Source organism: Onychostruthus taczanowskii, unplaced genomic scaffold (assembly GCF_017590055.1).
Source record: "Onychostruthus taczanowskii isolate IOZ18803 unplaced genomic scaffold, ASM1759005v1 scaffold9, whole genome shotgun sequence".
Classification (NCBI taxonomy): domain Eukaryota; kingdom Metazoa; phylum Chordata; class Aves; order Passeriformes; family Passeridae; genus Onychostruthus; species Onychostruthus taczanowskii.
In genome coordinates, this window is record NW_024506993.1 from 11,760,730 (window position 1) to 11,783,097 (window position 22,368).

At 62.8% G+C, this 22,368-nt stretch overlaps 1 protein-coding gene across 1 annotated transcript in view; it reads right to left on the reverse strand.

The window, feature by feature from the left end:
* Positions 1-439: 439 nt before the first annotated feature.
* The window catches only part of COL7A1 (collagen type VII alpha 1 chain), a 28,105-nt gene continuing 6,176 nt past the window's right edge, over positions 440-22,368 (reverse strand). The window contains exons 20-105 of the mRNA XM_041425932.1: positions 22,247-22,366; positions 22,016-22,162; positions 21,801-21,937; positions 21,595-21,721; positions 21,373-21,516; positions 21,144-21,301; positions 21,001-21,042; positions 20,827-20,853; positions 20,363-20,455; positions 19,640-19,675; positions 19,507-19,560; positions 19,247-19,315; positions 19,042-19,155; positions 18,695-18,721; positions 18,497-18,550; positions 18,327-18,389; positions 18,145-18,204; positions 17,945-17,980; positions 17,764-17,808; positions 17,516-17,551; positions 17,220-17,255; positions 16,757-16,828; positions 16,593-16,652; positions 16,450-16,485; positions 16,229-16,309; positions 16,068-16,103; positions 15,938-15,982; positions 15,772-15,843; positions 15,560-15,604; positions 15,334-15,453; positions 14,602-14,682; positions 14,405-14,440; positions 14,271-14,306; positions 14,105-14,185; positions 13,749-13,784; positions 13,466-13,537; positions 13,187-13,231; positions 12,969-13,004; positions 12,787-12,822; positions 12,576-12,680; positions 12,420-12,455; positions 12,209-12,244; positions 12,012-12,059; positions 11,859-11,894; positions 11,552-11,683; positions 11,178-11,391; positions 11,051-11,088; positions 10,842-10,886; positions 10,622-10,693; positions 10,445-10,489; positions 10,242-10,304; positions 10,112-10,156; positions 9,800-9,835; positions 9,278-9,322; positions 8,791-8,853; positions 8,661-8,696; positions 8,474-8,554; positions 8,305-8,373; positions 8,185-8,220; positions 8,055-8,096; positions 7,853-7,897; positions 7,662-7,706; positions 7,502-7,537; positions 7,324-7,383; positions 6,621-6,656; positions 6,310-6,369; positions 6,114-6,158; positions 6,002-6,037; positions 5,844-5,879; positions 5,695-5,751; positions 5,386-5,457; positions 5,056-5,127; positions 4,934-4,969; positions 4,775-4,855; positions 4,648-4,701; positions 4,377-4,430; positions 4,238-4,300; positions 4,070-4,132; positions 3,684-3,800; positions 3,163-3,240; positions 3,030-3,083; positions 2,779-2,827; positions 1,708-1,791; positions 1,496-1,615; positions 684-863; positions 440-572 (exon numbers count right to left, since the gene is read on the reverse strand). Of these exons, the coding sequence (XP_041281866.1) occupies positions 523-572; positions 684-863; positions 1,496-1,615; positions 1,708-1,791; positions 2,779-2,827; positions 3,030-3,083; positions 3,163-3,240; positions 3,684-3,800; positions 4,070-4,132; positions 4,238-4,300; positions 4,377-4,430; positions 4,648-4,701; positions 4,775-4,855; positions 4,934-4,969; positions 5,056-5,127; positions 5,386-5,457; positions 5,695-5,751; positions 5,844-5,879; positions 6,002-6,037; positions 6,114-6,158; positions 6,310-6,369; positions 6,621-6,656; positions 7,324-7,383; positions 7,502-7,537; positions 7,662-7,706; positions 7,853-7,897; positions 8,055-8,096; positions 8,185-8,220; positions 8,305-8,373; positions 8,474-8,554; positions 8,661-8,696; positions 8,791-8,853; positions 9,278-9,322; positions 9,800-9,835; positions 10,112-10,156; positions 10,242-10,304; positions 10,445-10,489; positions 10,622-10,693; positions 10,842-10,886; positions 11,051-11,088; positions 11,178-11,391; positions 11,552-11,683; positions 11,859-11,894; positions 12,012-12,059; positions 12,209-12,244; positions 12,420-12,455; positions 12,576-12,680; positions 12,787-12,822; positions 12,969-13,004; positions 13,187-13,231; positions 13,466-13,537; positions 13,749-13,784; positions 14,105-14,185; positions 14,271-14,306; positions 14,405-14,440; positions 14,602-14,682; positions 15,334-15,453; positions 15,560-15,604; positions 15,772-15,843; positions 15,938-15,982; positions 16,068-16,103; positions 16,229-16,309; positions 16,450-16,485; positions 16,593-16,652; positions 16,757-16,828; positions 17,220-17,255; positions 17,516-17,551; positions 17,764-17,808; positions 17,945-17,980; positions 18,145-18,204; positions 18,327-18,389; positions 18,497-18,550; positions 18,695-18,721; positions 19,042-19,155; positions 19,247-19,315; positions 19,507-19,560; positions 19,640-19,675; positions 20,363-20,455; positions 20,827-20,853; positions 21,001-21,042; positions 21,144-21,301; positions 21,373-21,516; positions 21,595-21,721; positions 21,801-21,937; positions 22,016-22,162; positions 22,247-22,366 (5,657 nt within the window). The 3' untranslated portion in view covers positions 440-522. The remainder of the gene's footprint in view (positions 573-683; positions 864-1,495; positions 1,616-1,707; positions 1,792-2,778; positions 2,828-3,029; positions 3,084-3,162; positions 3,241-3,683; positions 3,801-4,069; positions 4,133-4,237; positions 4,301-4,376; positions 4,431-4,647; positions 4,702-4,774; positions 4,856-4,933; positions 4,970-5,055; positions 5,128-5,385; positions 5,458-5,694; positions 5,752-5,843; positions 5,880-6,001; positions 6,038-6,113; positions 6,159-6,309; positions 6,370-6,620; positions 6,657-7,323; positions 7,384-7,501; positions 7,538-7,661; positions 7,707-7,852; positions 7,898-8,054; positions 8,097-8,184; positions 8,221-8,304; positions 8,374-8,473; positions 8,555-8,660; positions 8,697-8,790; positions 8,854-9,277; positions 9,323-9,799; positions 9,836-10,111; positions 10,157-10,241; positions 10,305-10,444; positions 10,490-10,621; positions 10,694-10,841; positions 10,887-11,050; positions 11,089-11,177; positions 11,392-11,551; positions 11,684-11,858; positions 11,895-12,011; positions 12,060-12,208; positions 12,245-12,419; positions 12,456-12,575; positions 12,681-12,786; positions 12,823-12,968; positions 13,005-13,186; positions 13,232-13,465; positions 13,538-13,748; positions 13,785-14,104; positions 14,186-14,270; positions 14,307-14,404; positions 14,441-14,601; positions 14,683-15,333; positions 15,454-15,559; positions 15,605-15,771; positions 15,844-15,937; positions 15,983-16,067; positions 16,104-16,228; positions 16,310-16,449; positions 16,486-16,592; positions 16,653-16,756; positions 16,829-17,219; positions 17,256-17,515; positions 17,552-17,763; positions 17,809-17,944; positions 17,981-18,144; positions 18,205-18,326; positions 18,390-18,496; positions 18,551-18,694; positions 18,722-19,041; positions 19,156-19,246; positions 19,316-19,506; positions 19,561-19,639; positions 19,676-20,362; positions 20,456-20,826; positions 20,854-21,000; positions 21,043-21,143; positions 21,302-21,372; positions 21,517-21,594; positions 21,722-21,800; positions 21,938-22,015; positions 22,163-22,246; positions 22,367-22,368) is intronic.

The following is a 22,368-nucleotide window of genomic DNA, read 5'->3' on the forward strand; positions in this document are numbered from 1 at the left end:
ATTTATTCAGATGGAGCTCATGGCAGGGTGGGGGTGAGGGATGTTGTGCAGGGAGGCACTGCCTGGCACAAGGATGTGGGCAGCTCTCCCAGCAAAGACTGGGGAGCAAAGAGGGAGTTTGGGGGTCATTGGGGGGTAGGAAAGAGTACAAGGGTATTATGGGAGGGAGCCCAACTATGCCAAGTCCTACCTCTGCTTCCAGAGAGAGGGAACAGGGCTAAGAACCCTTCTGCTGGCAACAAATAATTTAAAAATCAAACTGAGAACAGCCCAGTGGGAACAGGGGGTTCAGAGCCTTGCTGGGAGGCAGTTTCCCATTTGACATAAATTTCACCTTAATGACAATAAACTGATATGAAATGAAAAACCCATGAGCAGCATAAAGACAGTTTAGAAATAGCACCAGGTTCCTGCTGGGGCTGGTGGGTCCAGGCTGCTGCCAGCACGGGCAGCCCAGCCCCAGCCAGGGCAGCACTGGGCCCCAGTTCCAGGCAGCCCAGCCTGCCGAGACACTGCCTGCACCTACACCTTTGGCTGCCCTCCCACCTTGCTGCCGGCACTGCCACGGGAATCTGCGGAGAGAAGCAAGGCGCAGTCAGAGCTGAGCTGGGGACCAGCACTGTGCCCCCAGCTCTGCGTTGCACGGCACAAGGCGGAGGTGCTGCTGTGCCAGGCGTGCCCACCTGGCCCTGGGCGCTGCCCGCAGCGCAGCTCGCACTCCTCCTTGCTGTCGAAGCGGTTGGGGTTGCCCCGGCAGCCGCTGTAGACGAAGGGCCGGCACTCGGTGACTCTTTGGTTGTAGTACCAGCGCAGGGTGTAGCGCTGGCAGTGCCCCTCGTCCAGCGGCAGCCGGCAGGGCTCAGCTGTGGGGAAAACGCGGCTGGTGAGGGCAGGCAGGGGCTGCCAGACCCTCTGGCACAGGAGGGGAAACCCCAGAAGGGCGAGGCTGAGCATGGGAAGGGTTTGGCTGGAGCAGATGTTTCTGTGCTCTGCCCAAGTGCTGGAATTGAGGGCAGGAGACTCCACTCTGTCTCCCGGGACAGCTCCCAGCAAAGAGTTGGGAGGGAGGTGGCGTGGGGACATGATGGCCACAGCATCCCTTGAAAGGATTATAGAGGGACTCTCCAAAGGCTGCTGCCACTGGGGCTTCCCTGATCTCCTGGGGCCTTTGGGATCCATCCTGTGGCTCATGACCAGAGCACAGGAAACCTGCCAGGGCAGCAGGTCCCACCAGCCCAGCACGCCACTGGTGATGGCTTCAGTGAGGGGGATAGAGCACAAGGTCTGCATGGTGTGGGCAGCACAGTGACAGAGAAGGTGCAACCCTCTCAAGTACCTGCAAGAGGGCAGGAAACCCCAAATCCCCCCAGACAGACGGCACAGGGACCCACTGCTCAGCTGGATGGAAAGACACCACCCCAGGAAACCCAGGGCAGCTCCATGGTTTCCCTCGGTAGCTTAGCTCTCAGTGCCAGGTGAGTGCAGGGAAGCTCACCATCCACTGTGGGCTGCTCCAAGCTGTCCATCTCTGGGACCTCATCGTAGTCCTCCTCCTCCCCATCCATGCTGTCATACACGAGGTCATCATTGTCGAGCATGATCTGCCTGTCCTGCCCTGGGAGACAGCACCACACGTGAGCAGTCCTCACCACACACATGGGGCACAGAAAAAGGGGGACAAGGACTAAAAGCACAGGGATGACACACCCTCATCCTCCTCTGTGTGTGATAACTTGAGCACAGGAACTATGTGAGCGCTGCCAGCAAGGAATGGCTGAGTGGAGGAGGACCCTGTCAAGGAGACACAGGCATCAGGGAAGAGGCAAGGGAGTCTGGGCTGCTTTCCCCTTATTTCCCAAGGGAAAACCACCCCTTTCAGGTGTGGAGCAGTGCAGCACTGCCCAACCCTGTTGCAGCCTGACAGGGTAGATGGACAGGGATGGTGGACCTGGAGATACCCCCTCCTCTCTCTGCACCACAGACCAGGGCTGCCATGGGGGCTTCTGGAGGAGGCACGGGCAGGGGAGGCCCAGAGAGACAGCACCCACTTGGAGCCCAGCAGGACAGGGGCAGGGGAGGGCACAGGGAGGCACACATGCCCATGTCACCAGATCTCACAGATCCTCCAGACTCTCCATCACCTGTTTGGTCATGCTCGTTCTCCTGGCGAACGATTCTTCCTGCTCCCTGGGCAGAGTGGAAGCTGCTCCTGGCCTGAGTCCCCCAGCCTCCTTGGAGAGAAAGCACCCACCTCATCCCAGCCCACCCCTTGCCTCTGTCCCTCCAATTCCACTCCTCCAGCCTACCCTTCCCTCCAGCATTGTTGACCCCTGCAGGACCCCTGCCCCAATTCTGACACCCAATAGATGGGGTACAGTTCCTGTGATCCCCTCAGCTGGGCAGACCCTGGCAGCACCCAGACCCCACTGGCACCATCCTGAGCCAGCTGTCCCTGGGATCCCTGTGCCATCATTTCTGCCACACACCTTCCCTTCTCCCTGTGCAGGGTCCTGCACTGATGCTAACCCTGACTGAAGGGTCATGGAGGGTGCCAGCCACCTCCAGCTCCCCAAAACCAGTGGCACACCTGGGTGCCAGGGCTCCTTTTGTGGCACACGTGTGGGGCAGGGGGATAGGAAGGAAGAGCTGCAACCTGAGTGCTCACGTGAATCCTGATGCCGTGGAAAGTGGCCACCACAGGCTGTGGGAGAGACAGGGTGGGGTCAGGGGTGGCAGGTCCAGACCCCCAGCCCCAGGGCAGCAGCGGGGGATGCTCACCACAGTGCTGGCTCATCTCCTGCCTGACGAAGGCACGGATCTCCTCCTCCTGCGGGGCACATGCAGAGGCAAGGGTAGTAATGGGGGATGGGGCAATTCAAGAGGAAGAATAACCCTTTCTCCAGGGTCTAGCAGAGCCCACAGGTGAGGGCAGCCCCTACCTCAGTGGCAGTGGGATGGATCCAACACCCCTTCCCACCCCAGTGACCTGAGTGCCACGAGCCTATGCTGGCTCCCTTCTGGCTCCTTACCGTCATTCCTGGCTCCCCCTTCTCCCCACGGAGCCCGTGGGGGCCAGGACTGCCCTGGGGACAGCAGAAAGGAGGTGGGAAGCTGGCCCTGGCTGGAGCTCATCCAGGCAGGGCCAGGCACCCAGACACTTACCTGCTCTCCTCTCTCACCAGGGATGCCAGGTATGCCACGTGCACCCGGCACTGACTGCCCAGGGGGGCCTCTCTCCCCCTGCAAAGGACACGTGCTCAGAAGCTGGCTGGTGGGTGCTGGAGTCTCTCTGCTCTCTCCAGCACCAGGGATGTGCTGCTTTCCCCACACCTGCACCCCAGGGATGCCAGTGCAGGTGGGGATGGGGACAGGTCTGGCTCAACACAAGGACACAAGGACAAGCAGGGCTCCAGATTCCTCCCCTTAGACTCCATCCCCTGGGCAGCGAGCTGGCAGGGCAGGACAGAGCTGGGACATGATTCCAGATGAGCAGGGTTCCAGATTCCTCCCCTCAGACTCCATCCCCTGGGCAGGGGGACACAAGGGAGGAACCCAAAGCCAGTGAGCTGGCAGGGCAGGACAGAGCTGGGACATGATTCCAGATGCCACCCACCTCTCACCCGCGAGGGGGACTGGGCCCTCACAGCCCCAGAGGGGACCAGTCACCTGTGGTGAGGACTTACCTTCTGGCCCTGCATGCCCTCAGGACCTCTTGGGCCAACGCTCCCTGAGGGCCCAGGGGGGCCAGGAGCACCGTCACTGCCCCGGGGACCAGGGCCACCCATAACACCCGGGGCACCCTGGAGGAGAGCAGAGGGTGAGGCCAGGGCTGTCAGAGCAGATGCCATGGACATCCTCTGACCCCACAGCTGGGCATCCCCAAAAAACCAGCACTGGTGCCTCCTTATAAAGAGCAGAGAATTGTTGTCAGTCCTGTTTAGTGACATAATTTAGAGCAGCACTGAATGACACTTCTGGGAGCATCAGGCTCTGATGTGCTTCCAACCAAGGCTGTGTCCTGGTACAAGCAATGTGGTGCAATGCATCCCATCCCTTTCCAGCTGCTCACCCGGTCTCCTTTCTCCCCCTGGTCTCCTTTGGCTCCCTGCTGCCCATCAAATCCCCGGTCACCCTGCAAAGAGGAAGGGACAGGCAGCAGGGGACACACAGTGGGGGGCAGGCAGCGAGGGGATGAAGTGCCAGCACAGCTTTTTTTCCCAGCACTGCTCTAACCTACCTTGGGTCCCATGAGCCCTTCCTTTCCAGGAATGCCCGGTGGTCCTGACAGACCCAGCTCTCCCTGGGGGACAAAGCAGATGTCCATCAAGCATCAGCCACGTTCTCCTGTCCCACCCTGGTGTCAGTGAGGTGCTTACCGGCTCTCCTTTCCTCCCTGACAGTCCCGAGCGCCCCGGGATCCCCGGCTCTCCCTACAGCAGGCAGGAGAGAGGCAGGGCACTCAGTCCTTCACCCCTCAATGCTCACCCCAGAGCCACAGGCAGAGGAGGGGACACCATGACCCTGTCACGGGGTCAAAGTCTGGCCTCAGCCATCTCCCCGCTCCTGCTGGCTGATGGAGGGGATCCAAAGGGCCACAGCCTCCACAAACATCCAGGCTCCTGCAGCACCCTGCAGGCACCCACTCACCTTCTCGCCCTTGTCCCCATTGAGGCCACAGGCACCTTTCATGCCCCGCTCACCCTGCAAGGATGGGAAGTCAGATCCACGCCAAGCCAGCACTAGAGAGCACTGACAAGCAGAGAAGCCAACCCACCTTGAGGCCACGCATGCCCAGGGGTCCCGTGTCCCCCTTCTCCCCCCGGGCCCCGGGGATGCCATCACGACCAGGCTGGCCCTGTGGAGAGCACACAGCGTGATGAGGGTCTGCTCCTGCCCTGCAGGGGTGGCAGAGCCACAAAGACAAACTCCTCACCGGCTCTCCAGGCTCTCCTGGCGCTCCAACCTCTCCCTGGGGAAGGCAAAGGCATCAGTCAGGGCAGGCAGGGGGATGGTGCCACCAGCATCCCCCAGCAGAGGGGCTGCCCAGCTCCATACCTTCTGCCCGCTAGGGCCACGTGCCCCAGGGAAACCCATGGAGCCCTTCTCTCCTTGTTCACCCCTCGTGCCCTGCAAAAGAAACCCAGATCAGCACAGGGCAGGAGGGAGAGCTCCAGCCACAGCTACCACATGGCCACAGCACAGCCATGGTCACCTCTGAGGCCAGTCTGGCAGGTACCCTTGCACCATGTCCCTGCTAGCACCAGCACACAGGGCACAGGGATGCTGTCATGCCCTGCTTCCTCTTGTCCCTTGCCCTGTCAATAGCCCTCCATGATTCCCAACCCAGCAGCTCCCAGCCCTGCACAATTCCCCCCAGCCCTGTACCTTCTCTCCAAGCATGCCTTGCTCCCCCTTGTCCCCCTTGTCCCCTTCTGTGCCCTTCAGGCCACGCTCTCCCTGCAAAGGAGGAAACACAGCAAGGGATCAGGGAATGAGGAGAAGATCAGACACACATCAGGGTGGGGAGGACAGACTCCCATGGGGGCCTGTAGGGGGAACATGGGGGTCTGTAGGGCGGCTGAAGGAGAGGGGACAATACACTCTGCAAGGGAGGGTCCCCCAGCAGGGAAAAACTCCAGCTCTTCCCAGAGGGACAGGAAGGATGGGCAGAGGGAGGACAGGCACAGCTCTTACCGGCTCCCCCTTGCTGCCCCGTGCTCCAGGCGGCCCCTCCACCACCACAGTATCGCCCTGTACACCCAAAGCAGAGAGAGGGGTGGGGGTAAGAAGGGGGGCCAGGGCTGCTCCCTGCCTTCCCACTGCCCCCCGCCCCAAGGACTCACCTTGTCTCCTTTGGGTCCTGGGGCCCCAAGGTCTCCCTGCGAGGATGAGGTGAGATGTTGCAACGATGCACAGCAGGGAGCAGGCAGCACCTCCCTGGGCACCAGCACCTGGAGGTGCATCACTGTCCCCCAGCTCCCCAGCCTGCAGAGCCCCTTACCTTGTCCCCACGCTCCCCGCGGTTCCCAGGCAAGCCCTGTGGGGGACAAGGGAGGTGTGGTCAGGAAGGGATCACCCAGATCAGGGTGCAGCTGAGGAAGGGAGGTACTTACTGCTGGCCCACGATCCCCTTCTGGCCCTGGGCGCCCATCCTCACCCTGCAAGAAGGAAGGGATATGAGAACAGGGTTTAGCTTGGGGTACCCCAACATCACCCCACCCCAGGGACAGCTGCAGCTCTGGCTCAGAGACCTGCCAGGCAGCATGTCCCTGGCTGTGGGGACATGGTGGGGACTGTAGCAGTACCTACCCGTGGTCCCGGGTCACCACGTTCACCTCTGGCTCCTGGCAGCCCAGCCCCTGGAGCACCCTGCCAGAGGAGGGCAAGAACTCATCCCCATCCTCACTGCCCACAGCCCCTCCCAGCCCTGCCGGGTACTTCCCATGCCAGGGACACCCCACAGTCCCCACCACCTCTCTGGGTGCCTGGCACACAGGAGGTTCCCATGTGCCACCACCCAGAGTGGGCTCAGCACCCTCAGGGGTGAGGTGGCTGCAGGGACACTCCACAAGAGAAGCAGCCTCCCACCTCTCATGCTATAGGGCTGCCCCTGGTCCTACCTTGTCACCCTTCAGGCCAGGGGCCCCTTGTATGCCCTAAAAGAAAGAAGAAGGGTGAGCAAACCATGGGAGGAAAGCAATGCCAGACACCCTGTAAACACCTCTGAGAGTCTCACTGCACACTCCAGCAACAGCCTGCCCCGGGGGCCAGGAGGTGCCAGCTGGTCCCTGTCAGCCTGTCTGAGGCAGCAGGGAAGGCAGGGCAGAGCCCACAGCCCCAGGAATGCTGTGGCACCATACTCACGGCCGGCCCTGGGGGCCCCACAGGTCCCGGTGGTCCAGCGGTGCCATCCCTGCCTGGAAAGCCGATCAAACCCTGGCAGGGAGAAAGCAGGGACTGGGCAGAGGCTGGGGCTGGGAAGCAATGGGGCTTCCAGGGACCTCACTGACACTGCACAAGGGTCCAGGGTCACCAGGACCAGTGGTGCCGTGTTCTGGTTGTAGTGTTTACCCTCTCTCCTGGGGGACCTGGAGGGCCAGGCTGTCCATTGTCCCCTCTCAGGCCTGGCTGTCCTGGCATCCCAGCAGGGCCTGCTAAGCCTGGGGGTCCTGGTAATCCTGGCAAGCCGGTATCACCCTGAAGTAGGGAAATAAAAGATGAAGTTCCTCAGGAGTGTGCTTTTCCCTCAGCCAGCTAAGCTAGAGCACCACTGGGGCATTAGGGACATGATCAGAGCCAGAGTGACATGGGGACAGGGGTTACCTTCAAACCTGGAGGCCCATCCTGTCCTGGTGGTCCCCGTGCACCAACGCCCAGCGATCCCTGCAAGGTGGCAGAGAGTGTGTGGCACATCACCTGGCTGGTGGGCACAGGGGTGCCAGGGCCATCATACCACCCAGAGCACCCCCCAGGAACCCCCCTGGGGGCAGGGGACACGTACCTTCTCTCCTTTGGCTCCAGAGGATCCCTTGGCTCCCTGTGAAGACACCAAGCCCCCAGGGAAGACCTGGGCAGTAGGTGGCAGGGGCACAGATCCCAGCCCCCACCAGCATCCACTGTCCCCAGTATCCACCCACCACCCCAATATGCCTTCTACTCACATCTTCCCCAGGATCTCCTGGCTCTCCAAGCTTTCCTGGCTCCCCCTGGCAGGGAAAAAGAAGGAAAAAGCAGATGTGTGGGATTATGAACTGGAGGAGCAGCTGCAGCTGGATCCCCACACTGTGGCCAAGCAGCCAGGAAGCCAAGGACCACACAACCCCTCCCCACTGACCCCCAGGGCAGCACTCACCTTCTCACCCTTGGGGCCTGGCAAGCCTCGGTCACCCTTGGAGCCCTGCCAGGGACAGCAGTGTTAGGGGACAGGGCAGCCACAGGGCTGGCTCTCCCCTCCAAAGGCAGGGGTGGTGGGAGGGGATAAATTAATGCTAGGGAAAGGTGGGTGAGGGGAGATGAGGGTAATGGGAGTGTTAAGGTTTGTGGGGGTGACTCACGGGCTCTCCCAGCAGCACACCCTCCAGCAGCGCCGGCTCACCCTGCAGGGGACACTCAGATGTGCCCACTGTGGATGCCAGGGCCCAGCAGACCCCTGCCCAGCCCAGCCCCCACAGCCTGGCTCCTTACCTTCTCTCCCTTGGCTCCAGGGGGGCCGGTGATGGCCTGGGGCAGAGGACAGAGTGGGCAGGTGAGCGGGGCTGCACAGGGATGCTCCCGTCATCCTGGCCAGGGCAGCTCTGCACTCACCTGCCCTGGGGCTCCAGCATCCCCTGGCTCTCCCTTGGGACCAGCAGGCCCCGAAGGTCCCGGTAAGCCCTGGCACAAGTAAACACAAGTGGCACAGCCCTCAGCATTAGCTGCAGACAAGCCAGGCTGAGCTGAGTGGGGGTCCCCCTGGGATGGAGCACCAACGTACCATCTTCCCAGGCATTCCTGCCTCGCCGTCCTTCCCTGGCACACCGTCCCTGCCCGGCACGCCTGGCTTCCCGCTCTCCCCCTGCAGGCAGTGAGAGTGGGGGTGGGATGTGGGGGCCCTACAGCCCCCCAGGCAGCCCCAAGCACCCTCATTGGTGGCAGCCAGATTGGGGGTGCCACACACTCACCACTTGTCCTGGCAGCCCAGGGACACCCGGCGGGCCCTGCAATGAAGACATGAGCAGAAATCAAGCAGAAATCAATCAATCCCAGGCACCAGGAACAGCCAAGGGGTGGGTTTGGGGTGCAAATACCTACCCCTGGGCCCGGGGGACCAAGGGGTCCTGGCAGGCCCATATTGCCCTGGGGGCCAGGCAAGCCCTGCAATGGAAACAGCCACATCAGAGAGAGGATGGCACAGCCAGCACCTTGGCTGCCCCCGTGGGAAGGTGTGCTGGGGTGGGACTGGCTGATTTTGGGGAGGCTGGATGGTTTTGGGCAGCCAGGTGGGTACTGGCAGGGAGGGTATGAGTACTCACACGGATGCCGGAGCCAGGTTCCCCCGGATCACCCTGGGAAGAACACGCTGCATCAGCCTGAGCACCCCAACCACCCAGCTACTTTGGTCACAGGCATACCTTCATAGCTGGATCCAGGAGGGGGTCCAGCCAAATGTCCCTCCCTCCAGCCCAAAACTTCCTGAAATGTGGTTCTCCCTCCCGTCCCCAAATCTGGCAAGGCACCCTTTCCCTCTGCCAGGCTGGACGTGGCAATGCTGATGCAAATGCCAGTGCTGCTGCCTTACCTTGGCACCAGCTGGGCCCTGGGTCCCTGGTGGGCCAGCGCTGCCCTGCAGGGGACAAGGGGACATTATTGGGGTGGTGCTTGCTGGAGGCACAGAACAGAGAGGGGGCAGCAGGACCACTCAGTCCCAGCAGTGCCACCCCACCTCTGCTCCCTGGGGGAATGCCCACCCTGGCTGACATCGCCCTTGCATGACAGTCCCTGCACGTGGTGCAAGGTGGCTCCTTACCGGGGGTCCTGGGGGTCCTGGGTCTCCCTGATTGCCCTGAAGGGTGGAAGAAATAGGATCACTGCAAAAGTGGGTTTTCCCCCGTGGGAGCAGGGGGTGTCCCCAGGGAGAGCAGACCCAGACAGTGCCAGCAGCTCTGGTAAGCAAGCCTGGACAGGTCCTGCTAAGATGCAGGGGGCCAAGGACCCAGCCCAGCAGCAGGGTGACCCCCAGGGTTTCACCAAGCATTCACAGCCAGGAGCCCCTGGCTGTGTGCTGAGGTGGTGGGGCACAGGGAGACACACAGACACCTACCGGGCGTCCCAGCACACCAGGAAAGCCTGGCAAGCCCTGCAAAGAACCACATCAGAGTCAGTGCACAAGGGGAAACCCAACACCTCCACACAGCCCTGCCTGCCCCCCAGGCATGCTCCCCATTCCCCGTGTGTGGTACCCAGCCAGGGCACTTAGGAGGGGCAGGAGTAGGAAGAGGCCCCCAAATCCCAGGCACTGCATGGGGAGAAGGAGGCGAATGAGGCATAAATGCTCTTGCTGGTGGTGGCTGGTGTGAGACCTCAGGAGCTCCCCCAGTCCCGGCCTGCATCTCCCCACCATGTCCCCACTCACCGGCTTCCCCTCAGGGCCTGCCAGCCCTCTCTCACCCGGGAGACCCTGGAGCAAAGGATGGAGACAGGGATGGGGTCAGTGCCAGGCAGGTCGGTGGCAGTGCCAGGCAGGGGAGCAGTGTGGTACTCACGGGGCTGCCATCCCTGCCCTTCTCGCCAGGCTCCCCTCGATCACCCCTCAAGCCACCTTCACCCTGCAGTGGGGACAGGCACGGGGTCACAAGAGAGGCAGGCACCTTCCCACGGCCTCCCAGGGCCTGCTGAGGGGTGTGCCCAGCAATGCCCTCACCCAGGGCTTTGCTCCCTTTGGCATGGGACACTTATAACCTCAGACCTTGTCTCCTTTGGGTCCCCGCTCGCCCTCAGCTCCGGGCTCACCCTGTGTTGGGAAGAAGACAGATGCCATCAGCCCTCACTGCCCCTCTACCCACCACCATCCTCAGCCCCAGCCCAAGATGTTGCCCCAGCTCTGTTGTCTCAGCTGCCTTCACCTTTCAGACCAGCCACACACCTTGGCTCCTTTGGGTCCGAGGGGGCCGCGTTCGCCTGGGAGGCCCATCAGGCTGCCCTCCACCACGTCCACCTGCGGGAGGGCACAGTCAGGCCCAGCACCCAGGGGACCTCAGGAAGGATCCCTCAGGGGCAAAGACAAGGGACTGGATGTGGTCATCCATCCCCAGAGGGGCAGGCTGGCACCTTGATGATGGTCCCCAGCAGCAGCCATCACCTACCTTGGGCCCTGGGGGCCCTGGGGGTCCAGGCAAGCCATCCCTTCCCTGCGAAGGGCAGAGAAATAGGTTGAGTGTCAAAGGGCATGGGAGAGCAGAGCCTTCCCGGTATGGCCAGGAAGGCATGGAAATGGGCATCTGCCTGCCCCATCCCCTCAAGAGGGGCACAACACAAAAGGGGATGGAGGGCACCATGTCCCAGCCCAGCTCACCTGCTCTCCTCGGTCGCCCTTCTCGCCTCGGTCACGCCCTGTGAGAACACCGTGGTGGCTGTCACGGGCCTGTCCCCAAGCCCCTAGACCAGGTCCCCCAGGCTTCACCTCGCACCTCCACACACACTCACCTTCTCGCCGGACCTCCCGGATTCCCCCAGCTCCCCAGCCCGGCCCGGCACCCCAGGAATGCCTGGCTTGCCAGGCTCCCCTGGCTGCCCAGGCGGGCCCTCGGGACCCCGCTCACCCACGGCCCGGCCCATGGGGCCCTGGGGGCCGGGGGTACCTGGGTCTCCCTTGTCACCTTTGGGTCCTCGCTCACCAGGGAAGCCTAAGGAGCCCTGCAAAACAAAAGCTGCTTTGCCAGAGCCAGCCCTGAGGCGGGGCTGTGAGCCCTCCCCGAGCACCCAGGGCTGAGCCGGCTGCTTGAACCCCCAGCCAGCCCAGAAAGCAGGAGTGGGCAGAGTGCTGGGGCTTGGCATCGAGCCTGGCTCCACTCACCTCTCGGCCTGGGGGCCCCCTTTCTCCTGGATCCCCCCGACTGCCCTTCTGGCCCCGCAGCCGCTCGACCACCGGCGGAAACGAGTCTGAGCTCCCGTCATAAGCACCCGTGAGCTCCTTCAGGGATGAAACCTGGGAGCAAGGAGAGAGCCACCGGTCAGGGAATAAGGAGAACCCAATTGTGGCAGCACCCCACAGTCCTGCCAACCCATCCTAAATTGCTTGGATTCCCCACCACCTCCCATGCCCTCTTCCTGCTGCCATGTGGCAGGAAAAAGCCCCAGCCTGACAGTCAGGAGATACATACCTTGATGCCAAGTGCTTCCAGGCTACGTTCAATGTTCTGCAATAAAAAGACATTAAAAACAAAGTAGGTTCCCACCACAGAGGCTGTGGATGGTTCTCTGTCCTCCAGGGCTGATGCTGCTGTCCCAGCTCAGCAGGTCAGGGTAGGACTCACCACTGTAGTCCCAGGGTCTCCACGTGCTCCAGGGCTGCCAGGTCGCCCCTAGGTTTAGAGGAAAAGAGGGAGTGAGAAGATGTACAGAGGTGCAGCAACCTTGGAAGGTTTCAGAGTTAACACTTTGCTGCCTGGGCAGGGGCTGTGGTTGTGACTGGGGTGCTCGTAGCTTGTCAGGCTCGGTGCTGGGTACTCACCGGCTCCCCTCGCAGTCCAGGCTCCCCTGGGTCCCCCTGAAACACAGCAAAGGGATCAAGAGGAGCAGTCAGGCTGCTCGGCACCAACTGCAGCACCAGGGTCCAGCCCTGTTTTCTTGGGGGTGGGACTCCTGCCAGGGGCTTATTCCCTCTGGCACGTGGTCCCCCCCAGACCTTTGCCTTGGGGGACTGGGGGCAGGAGCACACTTACCTTTGGTCCAGCCACCCCACGGAGGCCTGGGGAGCCCTAGAAGACATGGAGGTGACACAATAGCACCCAGCCCCCATGGACACAGGGCAGTGCCCCGAGGGAGCCATGGATGGACTCCAGGGTCTGAGTGGCACCACGGGGTGGAGAATTACACACCTGGCCTGGGGGGCCAACCTGCCCTGGGACACCGGGGAGGCCAGGGGGGCCGAGGGGGCCTGGCACACCTCTGTCCCCCTGCTCGCCCTTGGCACCACTGCGGCCCTGCCGAGAGAGCAGTGTCACCCTCAGAGTCTGGGACCAGGTCTGTGCCTGATGGGGGCATGTACCCAGCACCCCCACCACACACTCCTCTTTGGGGAGTACTCACCTCTCTCCCAGGCAGTCCTGCATCACCTTTGTCTCCCTAGCCAGGACAGAAAGGAGTTGGAGGGATGCTGCCCCATCCATGTGCCCCAGAATGGTGCTCCTGGTCCGGGCAGGGTGGAGCCACTGGGCTTGTGGGGATCACACAGGGACCACACAGGAACCACCCCTGGACCACCTCCTTACCTTTCTCCCATCTTCTCCTGGTGTCCCATCTTCTCCCTGGGAACAAAGGCTGCCTGTCAGTGCCCCACTCAACTATCTCAGGATGGGTACAAACTGGTGGATGGCTCAGAGCATGGGGGCTCTTTGCCACATGCTCCCCTTGCCTTACGTTGTACTGGGATCACTATCCCTCAGCATCCTGGGAGAGCCCCAAAGCAAACCCTGTTTCCCCTACTCACATTCTTGCCATTCAGGCCAGGTTTGCCATCCTCACCGGGTTTGCCCTGGGAGGAGAAGAAAGGCAGTGAGGGAGCCCCATCCAGGCTCTCCACCAGCCAGGGGCACCAGCAGCCAGGGGTGCCTGGAGCACACTGGAGCCTCAAGGTGCATGGAAGGGGGAGCTGGGCACAGGATCCTGCCAGATGGATCCAGCTGGGGTCCAGAGAGGGCATGGGACAGGATGTGTCCCTAGGGTGGGACAGGATGTGTCCCTAGGGTGCAGGTTGGCTGGTACTTACAGGCACGCCAGGTGGTCCCAGGGGACCCACAGGGCCAGGTGGTCCCTGCTCCCCACGCAGCCCAGGCAGCCCCTGTAGGGAAAGGAGGTGGTGGGAGCACAAGGCAGCAGGGCACCCATCTGCCACAGCCAGCCTGGGAGCGGGGAGTGTCACTGGCAGTGGCACTCTGCTGGGGACAGGGAAGGGTCTTGGTGCACTGCATGGGAGAGGACACTGGTCCCTTGCAAGCCTGATGGCCCCAGCAGGAACACAGCCTAAACCTGCCCTCTCCAGAGGTACTTACATCCCGGCCAGGATCTCCCTGCTTTCCTGGATCCCCCTGCAGACAAGGAGAAGGTGAGGACAGGGACACTCCTACCCTGCCAAAGCTGCCCCTCCAGAGCACCCCCAGCCTGGAGCAGAGGGTGTACGGGGGTACAGCTCCTCCCACCCCACCATCCCTCTGTCCCACAGCTCCCACCCGTGCACCACGCACAGACACTCCCCCACACTCACCCGTAGCCCAGCGGACCCCTACCCTCCAGAGCACTCCCAGCCTGGAGCAGAGGGTGTACGGGGGTACAGCTCCTCCCACCCCACCATCCCTCTGTCCCACAGCTCCCACCCGTGCACCACGCACAGACACTCCCCCACACTCACCCGTAGCCCAGCGGACCCTGGGGGCCCAGGTTTGCCTTCCAGCCCGTTGCGGCCATCCAGCCCTGGCGGGCCTCGGTCCCCCTGTAAGAGAGCAGGAAAGGATGGCTGGAGCTTTGGGGTGGGGTGGGAGTGCTGTGGAACAACCCTCAGCCCCCAGTCCTCTCACCTTCTCTCCTGGCAGGCCTCGGTCCCCAGGGTCACCCTACGGGCCAGAAGAGAAGTGAGCATCATCTCCCATTAACAGGAGCTGCACAGGGACACGGTGCCCATTCAGACCCCCCTGGGAAAGGGGACACTTACCCGTGTGCCAGGGGGGCCACGGGGGCCCTCCACACCCTGCAAGAAAGAGACACTCCCAGCAGTGGGGCATGGGGGTAGAGGAGGGGGTCCTGGCTGCTCAGCAGGCAGTCCCTGCACACCAGGACCCCCACCTCTCCTGCAGAACATCACCCCTCATGCTGCCCCAGTGCCTCCCACAGCAGGGACCCAGCACCTACCCTCTCTCCAGGCACTCCAGGGGAGCCAGCATCACCCCGGGCACCCTTGGCGCCGTCCTCACCCGGGTCCCCAGGGTCCCCCTGCCAGGGAAGGGCACGGTGGTCAGAGGGTACTGTGCTGTACCAAGCCTGTGCCAGAGTACACAGTGCTGGTGCTGTGTGCTTTAGGGGTGGGATGAGAGGAACAGTCTCAAAGTAAGAGGCACAGGCTGAAAAAGAGGTGGCTGGGCTCAGAGCAGCTCCTGCTGGGGCAGTGGGGGCCAGAGTGTGGCTTTAGAAGAAAGGCACCGAGCAGAACTGCTGAGCCAGGAGCCAGCTCGGCCACAGCTGGGACCACAGTGCCTCCCAGCACTGAGCACAACCTGTGGCCAAAACTGTCCTGAGCCTAAGCTGGGTTGCAAAAGCAGGATGCCCAGAGTGTTGGGTGTTGCCACGGGACCCCTGAGGGGCTGGGGAACCAGGAGCACAGCAGTTCCTTTGGAAACCTCAGTCCTACAGGGCCTCCTCCCACCACAGGGCGCGAGTGTCAGCCCCTGTGTCCCTGAGTTCCTTGTGCCTCTCAGTCGTGGGGCACATCAGCTGCATGTGGCAGAGGCTGTTTTGGGCAGGGAGGGCTTGATGAAGGATCCCAGTGGCCAGGCAGATCCCAGAGGACAGCAGAGGGTATCCCACCACCAGCACCCCAAGGACTCACTCATTACCTTCTCACCCTTTGCCCCCACTCCTCCGAGCCCAGCATCGACCTGTGGGACAGAGAGGAGCTGCTGGAGCACACGGGGCTGGACACCAGCCCATGGGCACGGAGAAGAGGGAGGCAGAACTTACAGCTCGTCCTGGGGGTCCGGGGGGCCCCTGAAAGAAGGGCAAAGGGAGCAGATTAAGGGGAGCTGGCACAGCCCTGGGGAGGGCACAGCTGGCTCTGGGGTGGGGGGCCACATGTGGCCCTGCCATCACTCACCGGGTCCCCACGGTCACCCTTGCTCCCTGGTGCTCCAGGGCTGCCCTGCAGGAAAGAGGGATTGAGTCAGAGGGGGAGGGAATGGGGGAGCTGTGGGGTGTGAGTCCTGTGGGATGGGGGTTACCCCTGGGGTGAGGGTGGGTGTGGGACAGTGAGGTGTTAGGGGTGGTGGGCATCCACAGAGTAGTGGGCACATACAAGGGGGTACTCACGTTCCTGCCTTCAGGTCCTGGGTCCCCCAGGTCACCCTTCTCCCCGGGGGGACCACGGTAGCCAGGAAGGCCCTGGGTGGAGGGCAAAGGGAAGATGTGCATTAGCAGGAGCCACCTGAGGCCATGAGTCTCTCCTGCCCACGGTGCCCAGCAGCCCTGCACTTACCCGGGGACCCCTGTCTCCAGGCTTGCCAGGCAGACCTGCTTCACCCTGTGGGGCAAAAGGGGGTGAGAGGGGGGCAGTGGGACGGGGGGCAGTGGGAACAGGGGCAGTGGTCCTGGGGACCCTCACTTACCGGCGTGCCTTCGTCACCTTTCTCTCCTCGCTCTCCCTGAGGCACAAATCAGTGGGCACCGGCCAGGAGAGAAGAGTACAAGTCACCAGCATCCCCCTGCTCCCTGCCAGCCCCCCTGTCCTCAGGGCCACAGTGCCCCACAGCCCCTTGTTCCACACTACCTCCTTGCCTCGCAGCCCGATCTGCCCAGGGGTGCCTGCTCGGCCTGGCTCCCCCTTCTCCCCTGGCTCTCCTGGGTCACCCTAGGCACGGGAAGGGGCAACAGTCAGGGCAGAGTCTGGGCAGCTGGGAGAGAAGGGGCACAGCCTGCAGGAACAGCCCCTCTAGAGCCAGCCAGACAGACAGATGGACGGACAGATGAATGGAAAAGCAGTGACGTCACCTTTGGGCCACTCCTGCCTGTGAGGCCAACGATCCCCTGGTTGTTGGAGAGGAAGAGCAGGTGTCACTGGGAGCCCTGGTGACCCCTCGCCCGGGGAGGGACCAGGCCACGAGCTGGTGCCCCCAGGGTGCCCCCAGACTCACCCGATCGCCCTGCTCGCCTTTGGGGCCAGCTGGCCCTGGGATGCTCAGGCCAGGGGGACCCTAGACATGAAAGGGCACAGCATGGAGCAACAGCACGGGCACCACGAGTCTGGAGAGGGCTGTGCCATGTGCCCTGTGCTTCCTGTCCTCAAGGCAGTACTCACACGGGCACCTTTATCGCCTGTGTCACCCTTGGGGCCAGGAGGTCCTTCTGGTCCGGGGAAACCTCTTTCACCCTGGAGCAGACAAAATCAGCACCCAAACCACCCATTTTCCCCCCACTGCAGCTGTGGACCAGGCTTAGGACCAGGATGAGCCCAACTGTGCAATGCCCCTCCCCAGCCCACAGCTGTGCCCAGAGGCTGGAGGGCACAGCTGGGCCAGGGTTACCTTCTCTCCAACACCAGCCACGCTGGGAGCCTGGAGGGGAAGCAGAGGAGACCATGCTGGGCACTGCCCATGGCTCCCTGTCCTGGGGCTGGGGCAGGTAGAGGTGGAGGTGCTGGGCACCATCACTTACTGGCCTGCCAGGCGGTCCTGGATCACCCTGCAGAGAGACAGGTGTCACTGCCAGTCCCTTCCCCAACAGACCCCTGCCACCCCACCGGGACCCCTCTTTGCCCTCACCTTCTCCCCGCGGGGGCCAGTCGGTCCTGGAGCTCCCTGTGGCAAGATTGGAGATCTCAGGGGGCGGGCAGTGCCTGGGAATGTGCACCCAGAGCATGGCAGCTCCTGGCTCCACAGCACCACACCCACTACCCTGACTCACCTCTCTGCCTGATGGCCCTGGGTGCCCTGGGGCTCCCATCTCACCCTGCAGGAGAGGAGGAAGAGGAAGGTGGGTGGGCATCCTGCCATCCCCTGCCAGGGTGGCTGCTCCAGGGCAGAGCAGGCATCACTCCACCATGCCCCAGTGCACCTACCTTCTCACCCTCTGGGCCTGGCACACCGCGGTCTCCCTGCAGAGCAGAGCAGAGGAGGGTTTCAAGGAGCCTTCCTCCCTCTACATCTCACTGCCCCCACCCCACACACTGCCCCAGAGCTCTTCACGAGTCAGTCCTGAATCCCAGCCAAGACCACTGGGGTGTGACAGCCATCCCCAGGCACTGCTCCCACCAGATCTCAGGGACACCAGGACCAGCCAATGCCACCTTGCCCTGGCCCCTCTCACCTTCTCACCCGTCTCTCCCAGCTCGCCCGGTGCCCCACGGTCTCCCTAGTACAGGAGGAACAAAGGGTCAGGGGCAGCAGGACCTCTGGGGGACACCCTGGTTCCTGTCACAGAACCCAGAACCCCCTTCTCTCTGCCAAAGGCATGGCAAGAGCGTCCCCTCGGTCCCTGCACCACTCACCTTCCTGCCCTGCTCCCCCGGCGGTCCCCGAGGACCCTGCAGAGGGGAATGGAGACCTTGTCACCTTTGGTGTTGTCACCTTTGGTGTGACAAGGCAAATGCCCAGGCTGCTCAAAGCAGGAGAGCTCAAGTGTGCCCTCGGGGCTCAGCTCTTGGCATGGCCAGCTCCAGCCTGCCTTACCTTCTCTCAGGAAACTCACCCTGTCTCCTGGGTCCCCGGGGCGGCCAGGTGAGCCTGGAAAACCTTCTGCACCATCACCCTGTGGATTTGGAGAGGTGATAGCCATGCTCATGACGCAGGGATGCCCATTAGATGGGAATTCTCACTGGAGAGTGCTGTGAGGTCCAGCCCCAGTGGGGAGCATCCCTGCCACCTTCTTACCTTCTCTCCCTTCAGGCCAGGGGGCCCAGCAGGTCCCCGAGGCCCAGGGTCCCCAGGGAGGCCCTGAAAGAGAGAAAATCTCAGCCCCATGCAACTCAGCCCTGGGCACACACAGCCACTGAAGCCCTGATCCCCTCTGCCAACCCTGTTGGCCCGGGGGCTCAACTCACTGGGGGTCCAGGGTCCCCTCGAGGTACTGCCCCATCTACGAATCCAGGGGGGCCCTGCAGAGAGAATGGTCAGCTCCTGTGTGGTTGCCCTGAGGGCTCAGTCCTCCCCAGCACCCTGAGGGGCTGCAGTGCCCCAGGACACTCAAGGGACCCCCATCCAGTAGGGCAGAGGAGTCAGGGAACTGCACAGCCACTCACCCTTTCTCCTCGGTCACCCTTTTCTCCCTGCAAGGGCAAAAAAAACCAAATAAGAGCAGATCTGGGCTGTTACCATGCCCTCCTTGAACAGAAGAGGAGCATGTAGGTAGAGCCCATCATCAGTGGCATTAGGGTATGTGCATGCCAAGTGCCTCACCCCACACTGCCCAGTGCCAGCCACAGCTCAGGCATGAGCATCTGTGTGCAGGCACAGCTGGTGAGGGCACAGCCCACAAGCAGGGCCAGGAGGAGTCCAGGGGGGAGCCAGCTCCAAGCAGCTGCCTGTTCCCCCATCCCTGTGCCCACATGTCCCCCAGCCATCCCCATGCAGCACCGGGGGGATGTACCTTCACAAACTCTCCTGGAGGTCCTGGTAGCCCCATGGGTCCGAGTGGACCAGGAGGGCCCGGATCACCAAGAGGCCCCCGTGGGCCAGGGATCCCAGGTGAGCCGGGGCTGCCCTGGAGGACAGAGGGGCTCCATCAGCTGAGGCTGAGGTGTGGGCTGGGGGTGCTGGCAGAGACCCCTTCACATCCATATTCCCACACCTACCGGCACACCCGGCTCCCCTCTTGGGCCTGGCAGCCCCTGTTCTCCATCCGTGATCACCCTGGGCTCTCCCTGCACGAGGAGGGGGAGGAAAAACCAGTGACCACATGTGCCCTGTTGTGGCCACAGTGCCACACGGCCAGGAGTCTGGCAGGGAGATGGGGAGACCCTGGGGCCAGGAGATGCCAGATACCAAGATGTGCCCACCAGGGTCCCCAGTGCCCCCCAGGGACCCTGTGGGACAGCCCCTGTCCATCACCTACCGGTTCACCTTTCTCCCCCTTTGGGCCAGTAAGTCCCATGGGCCCACGTGTCCCCTGGGAAGGAAAGATGAGAATGAGAGGGGGTGTTGGGTGTGAGAAGGGTTGGGGAGGGTAGGGTTGGGGCCATACTCACAGGATCCCCTCGAGGGCCAGGGATGCCCTGGATGCCCTAGAAAACAACAGCTCAGGAGGTGAACACACCCCTGCCAGCCAGGGGAGTAAGGATGGGATGAGATGGAGTGGGGTGGGGTGGCATGGCATGGCATGGCATCTCCAGCCAAAGCAAGGCTAGACAGTACACTTTGCCTGGGATACACACACAGGAGACAGCAGTGACCCTGCCAGCTGCTGAGACTCCCCCAGCACAGGGAGCAGGGAAGCAGAGGCTGGCTGAGGGAGCAGGCAGGGCGATGGGAAGAGCCCATTGTGCAGCAGCAAAGCCAAGGGACACCCTTACTCACTGGCTGCCCAGGTGATCCAGGATTCCCAGGGCGTCCAGGGCTTCCTGGTGCCCCATCAGCTCCAGGAAGTCCCTGCAGGACAGAGGAGTATCATGCCAGCATCTGGTGTACCCCAGCACTGCCAGACCCCTTCAGTGCCCCAGGCAGTACTGCTCCCAGCCTTGGGAGATCAGGGCAGCCCCAAGGCAGAGCTGGGTTCCAGGGAGCCTTTCCCCATGTGCTGAGCTGGGGTGTGTGGGTGCAGTGTGGGGCTGGGCTGGAGTTCTTCAGTGGGATTTCCCCTCCAGCATAAATGTGGAGACCAAGTGGACAAAGTGCAATGAGAGGCCCCATGGAGCCAGATCACTGTGTTCAGGGATCCTGGGGTGCCTAGGTGAGGGGCCAGAGGTACTCACCCTGTCCCCCTTCTTGCCCAGACCCTCAGCACTCTCTCCTGGAGGACCCTGTGGCCCTGGTGGTCCTGGAGAGCCAGGAAGCCCGTGGCGACCCTAGAGACACAGGGGACAGGACAGGCTGAGTGGCAGGTGGTGGTCAAGAGGTGTTGCCTGTCTACCCCTGTAGCAAGGGCTGGACAGGTCCTTGCCCCACAGCCACCCACTGGCAGGACAAAGGGACCAGGGAACATGAGGACATGAGGACCATGACACTGCCCTCCCCAGGGAGCTGTCCCTCTTATGCCCCCCTCCATCAGCTTATTACCGGCTGCCCAGGGAGACCTGGTGGTCCCATACGTCCTTGCAGTCCCTGCAGAGACAAAGCCAGTAGTCAGCATCCCCTGTGAGCTGATGTTAGCATGGCTTGGGAGATGCAAAGCTCCCAAAGCCACCAGCTGGTGGCGGGGTGTCACCAGAGCACTCACTGCCTCACCGCGGTCTCCCTTCTCGCCCTGCAAGGGGACAGAGGGAAGGGGTTAGGGGCTGGCACTCTTGTGCTCAACTCCCCACTGAACTTCTACTGTCAGCAGCTAGGGGTCCATAACCCATGCTGAGCACCTGTGGCACAGCACAGCACGGCACAGCCTTGAGAAACTCACCTTGGGGCACTTCACAGTGCAGGGCTGTGGCTTCGGCGCCGGCTGGCAAGAAAAGACAAGCCTGTGTGAACCCAGGGATCGGAGACCCCCCGGCTTACATGGGCAGCTCCCCCTGCACACCCCTGGGGTACTCTGGCCCTTACCCTGGTGGAGATGATGGTGCAGAGGTCATCAGTGAGCTCTCCCTCCAGCTCTGCCAGGTCGCTGCCATGGTAAATGTACCGTGGGTCCTCACTGGTGACCATGCGCTGGAGCTGCTCCCGGTCTGCCCCCTCCAGGCCAACTGCCAGCACCTGGACCCCTGAGCAGAGAGCACCCTCAGCACCCCACAGGACTCCCTGCACACCCTGATGAGACCCTGTTAATCCTCACCCCCAGCCTTGACATCCCTGGCCACGGTGATGGCATCATCCCCAGAGGGGCTGTCAGCCAGAACCACCAGCACTGCTGGCACACCGGGACGGCGCCCTGCACCAGGACTCAGCAGGTAGGTCCTGGCAAAGGAGATGGCTGCCCCTAGAGAGGGAGAAGGAAGAAGGGACAGTCAGCAGGATCCTGGAAACCACTGCCCCAGCTCCTCGTGCCGGCCCTCACCGATGGCGTTGCCGCTGGGCTCCTCATAGCGCATGGCACGGATCTGCTCCAGCACAGTGGGCAGGTCACCGGAGCGGTTGAGCAGCAGCCAGGGTAGGCTACGGTAGCTGTATGTGGCCAGGGCCACCTGCAAGGGTGCAGGGGAGCAGTGGGCACCACGGCCCACCCACGACCCCCTGTGTCCCAGTGCTGTGGCAGCAGCCTACCTGTGTGCCCTCGGGGCCCAGGCGGCCCAGGGCAGACACGGTGTTGGAGAGCAGCGTGCGGACAGCATTGGCACCAGAGGAGCTGTTGCGGGTGCCGTGTACTAGAAAGACCACGTCACCGAGGGCATCCCTGCAGACTGCAGGACGGGAAGGGGGTGAGGCCACCACCAGAGTGGAGACAAGCCCAGCCCACCCCTGCAGGGACCCCACAGTACCTGTGCGCTCAGTGACGGACGCCTCGGCACCGGGTGTGCTCCCCAGGAGCGGCCGGAGGGTGAAGGTGTAGCGCTGGCCCAGGCGCAGCCCAGAGACCTGCTGGGAGCTGGCAGTGCTGGGCAGCGTCCGCCCCTTCTCCCCACCAGCTGCCACCCAGGGGACAGTCAGAGGGATCAGCAAGCCCCTGCGGGGATGCTGCCCACCGTCCTGAGGCCACCCACTCCTCTCACCTGCAGGAGGGCTCCAGGAGAGGACATAGCCAGACGCACTGGGAATTGGGGTCCAGGTGAGAGTCACCGAATCCCTCTGCACCTCTGTCACCCGCAGGCTGGTGATGTGGCTTGGGGCAGCT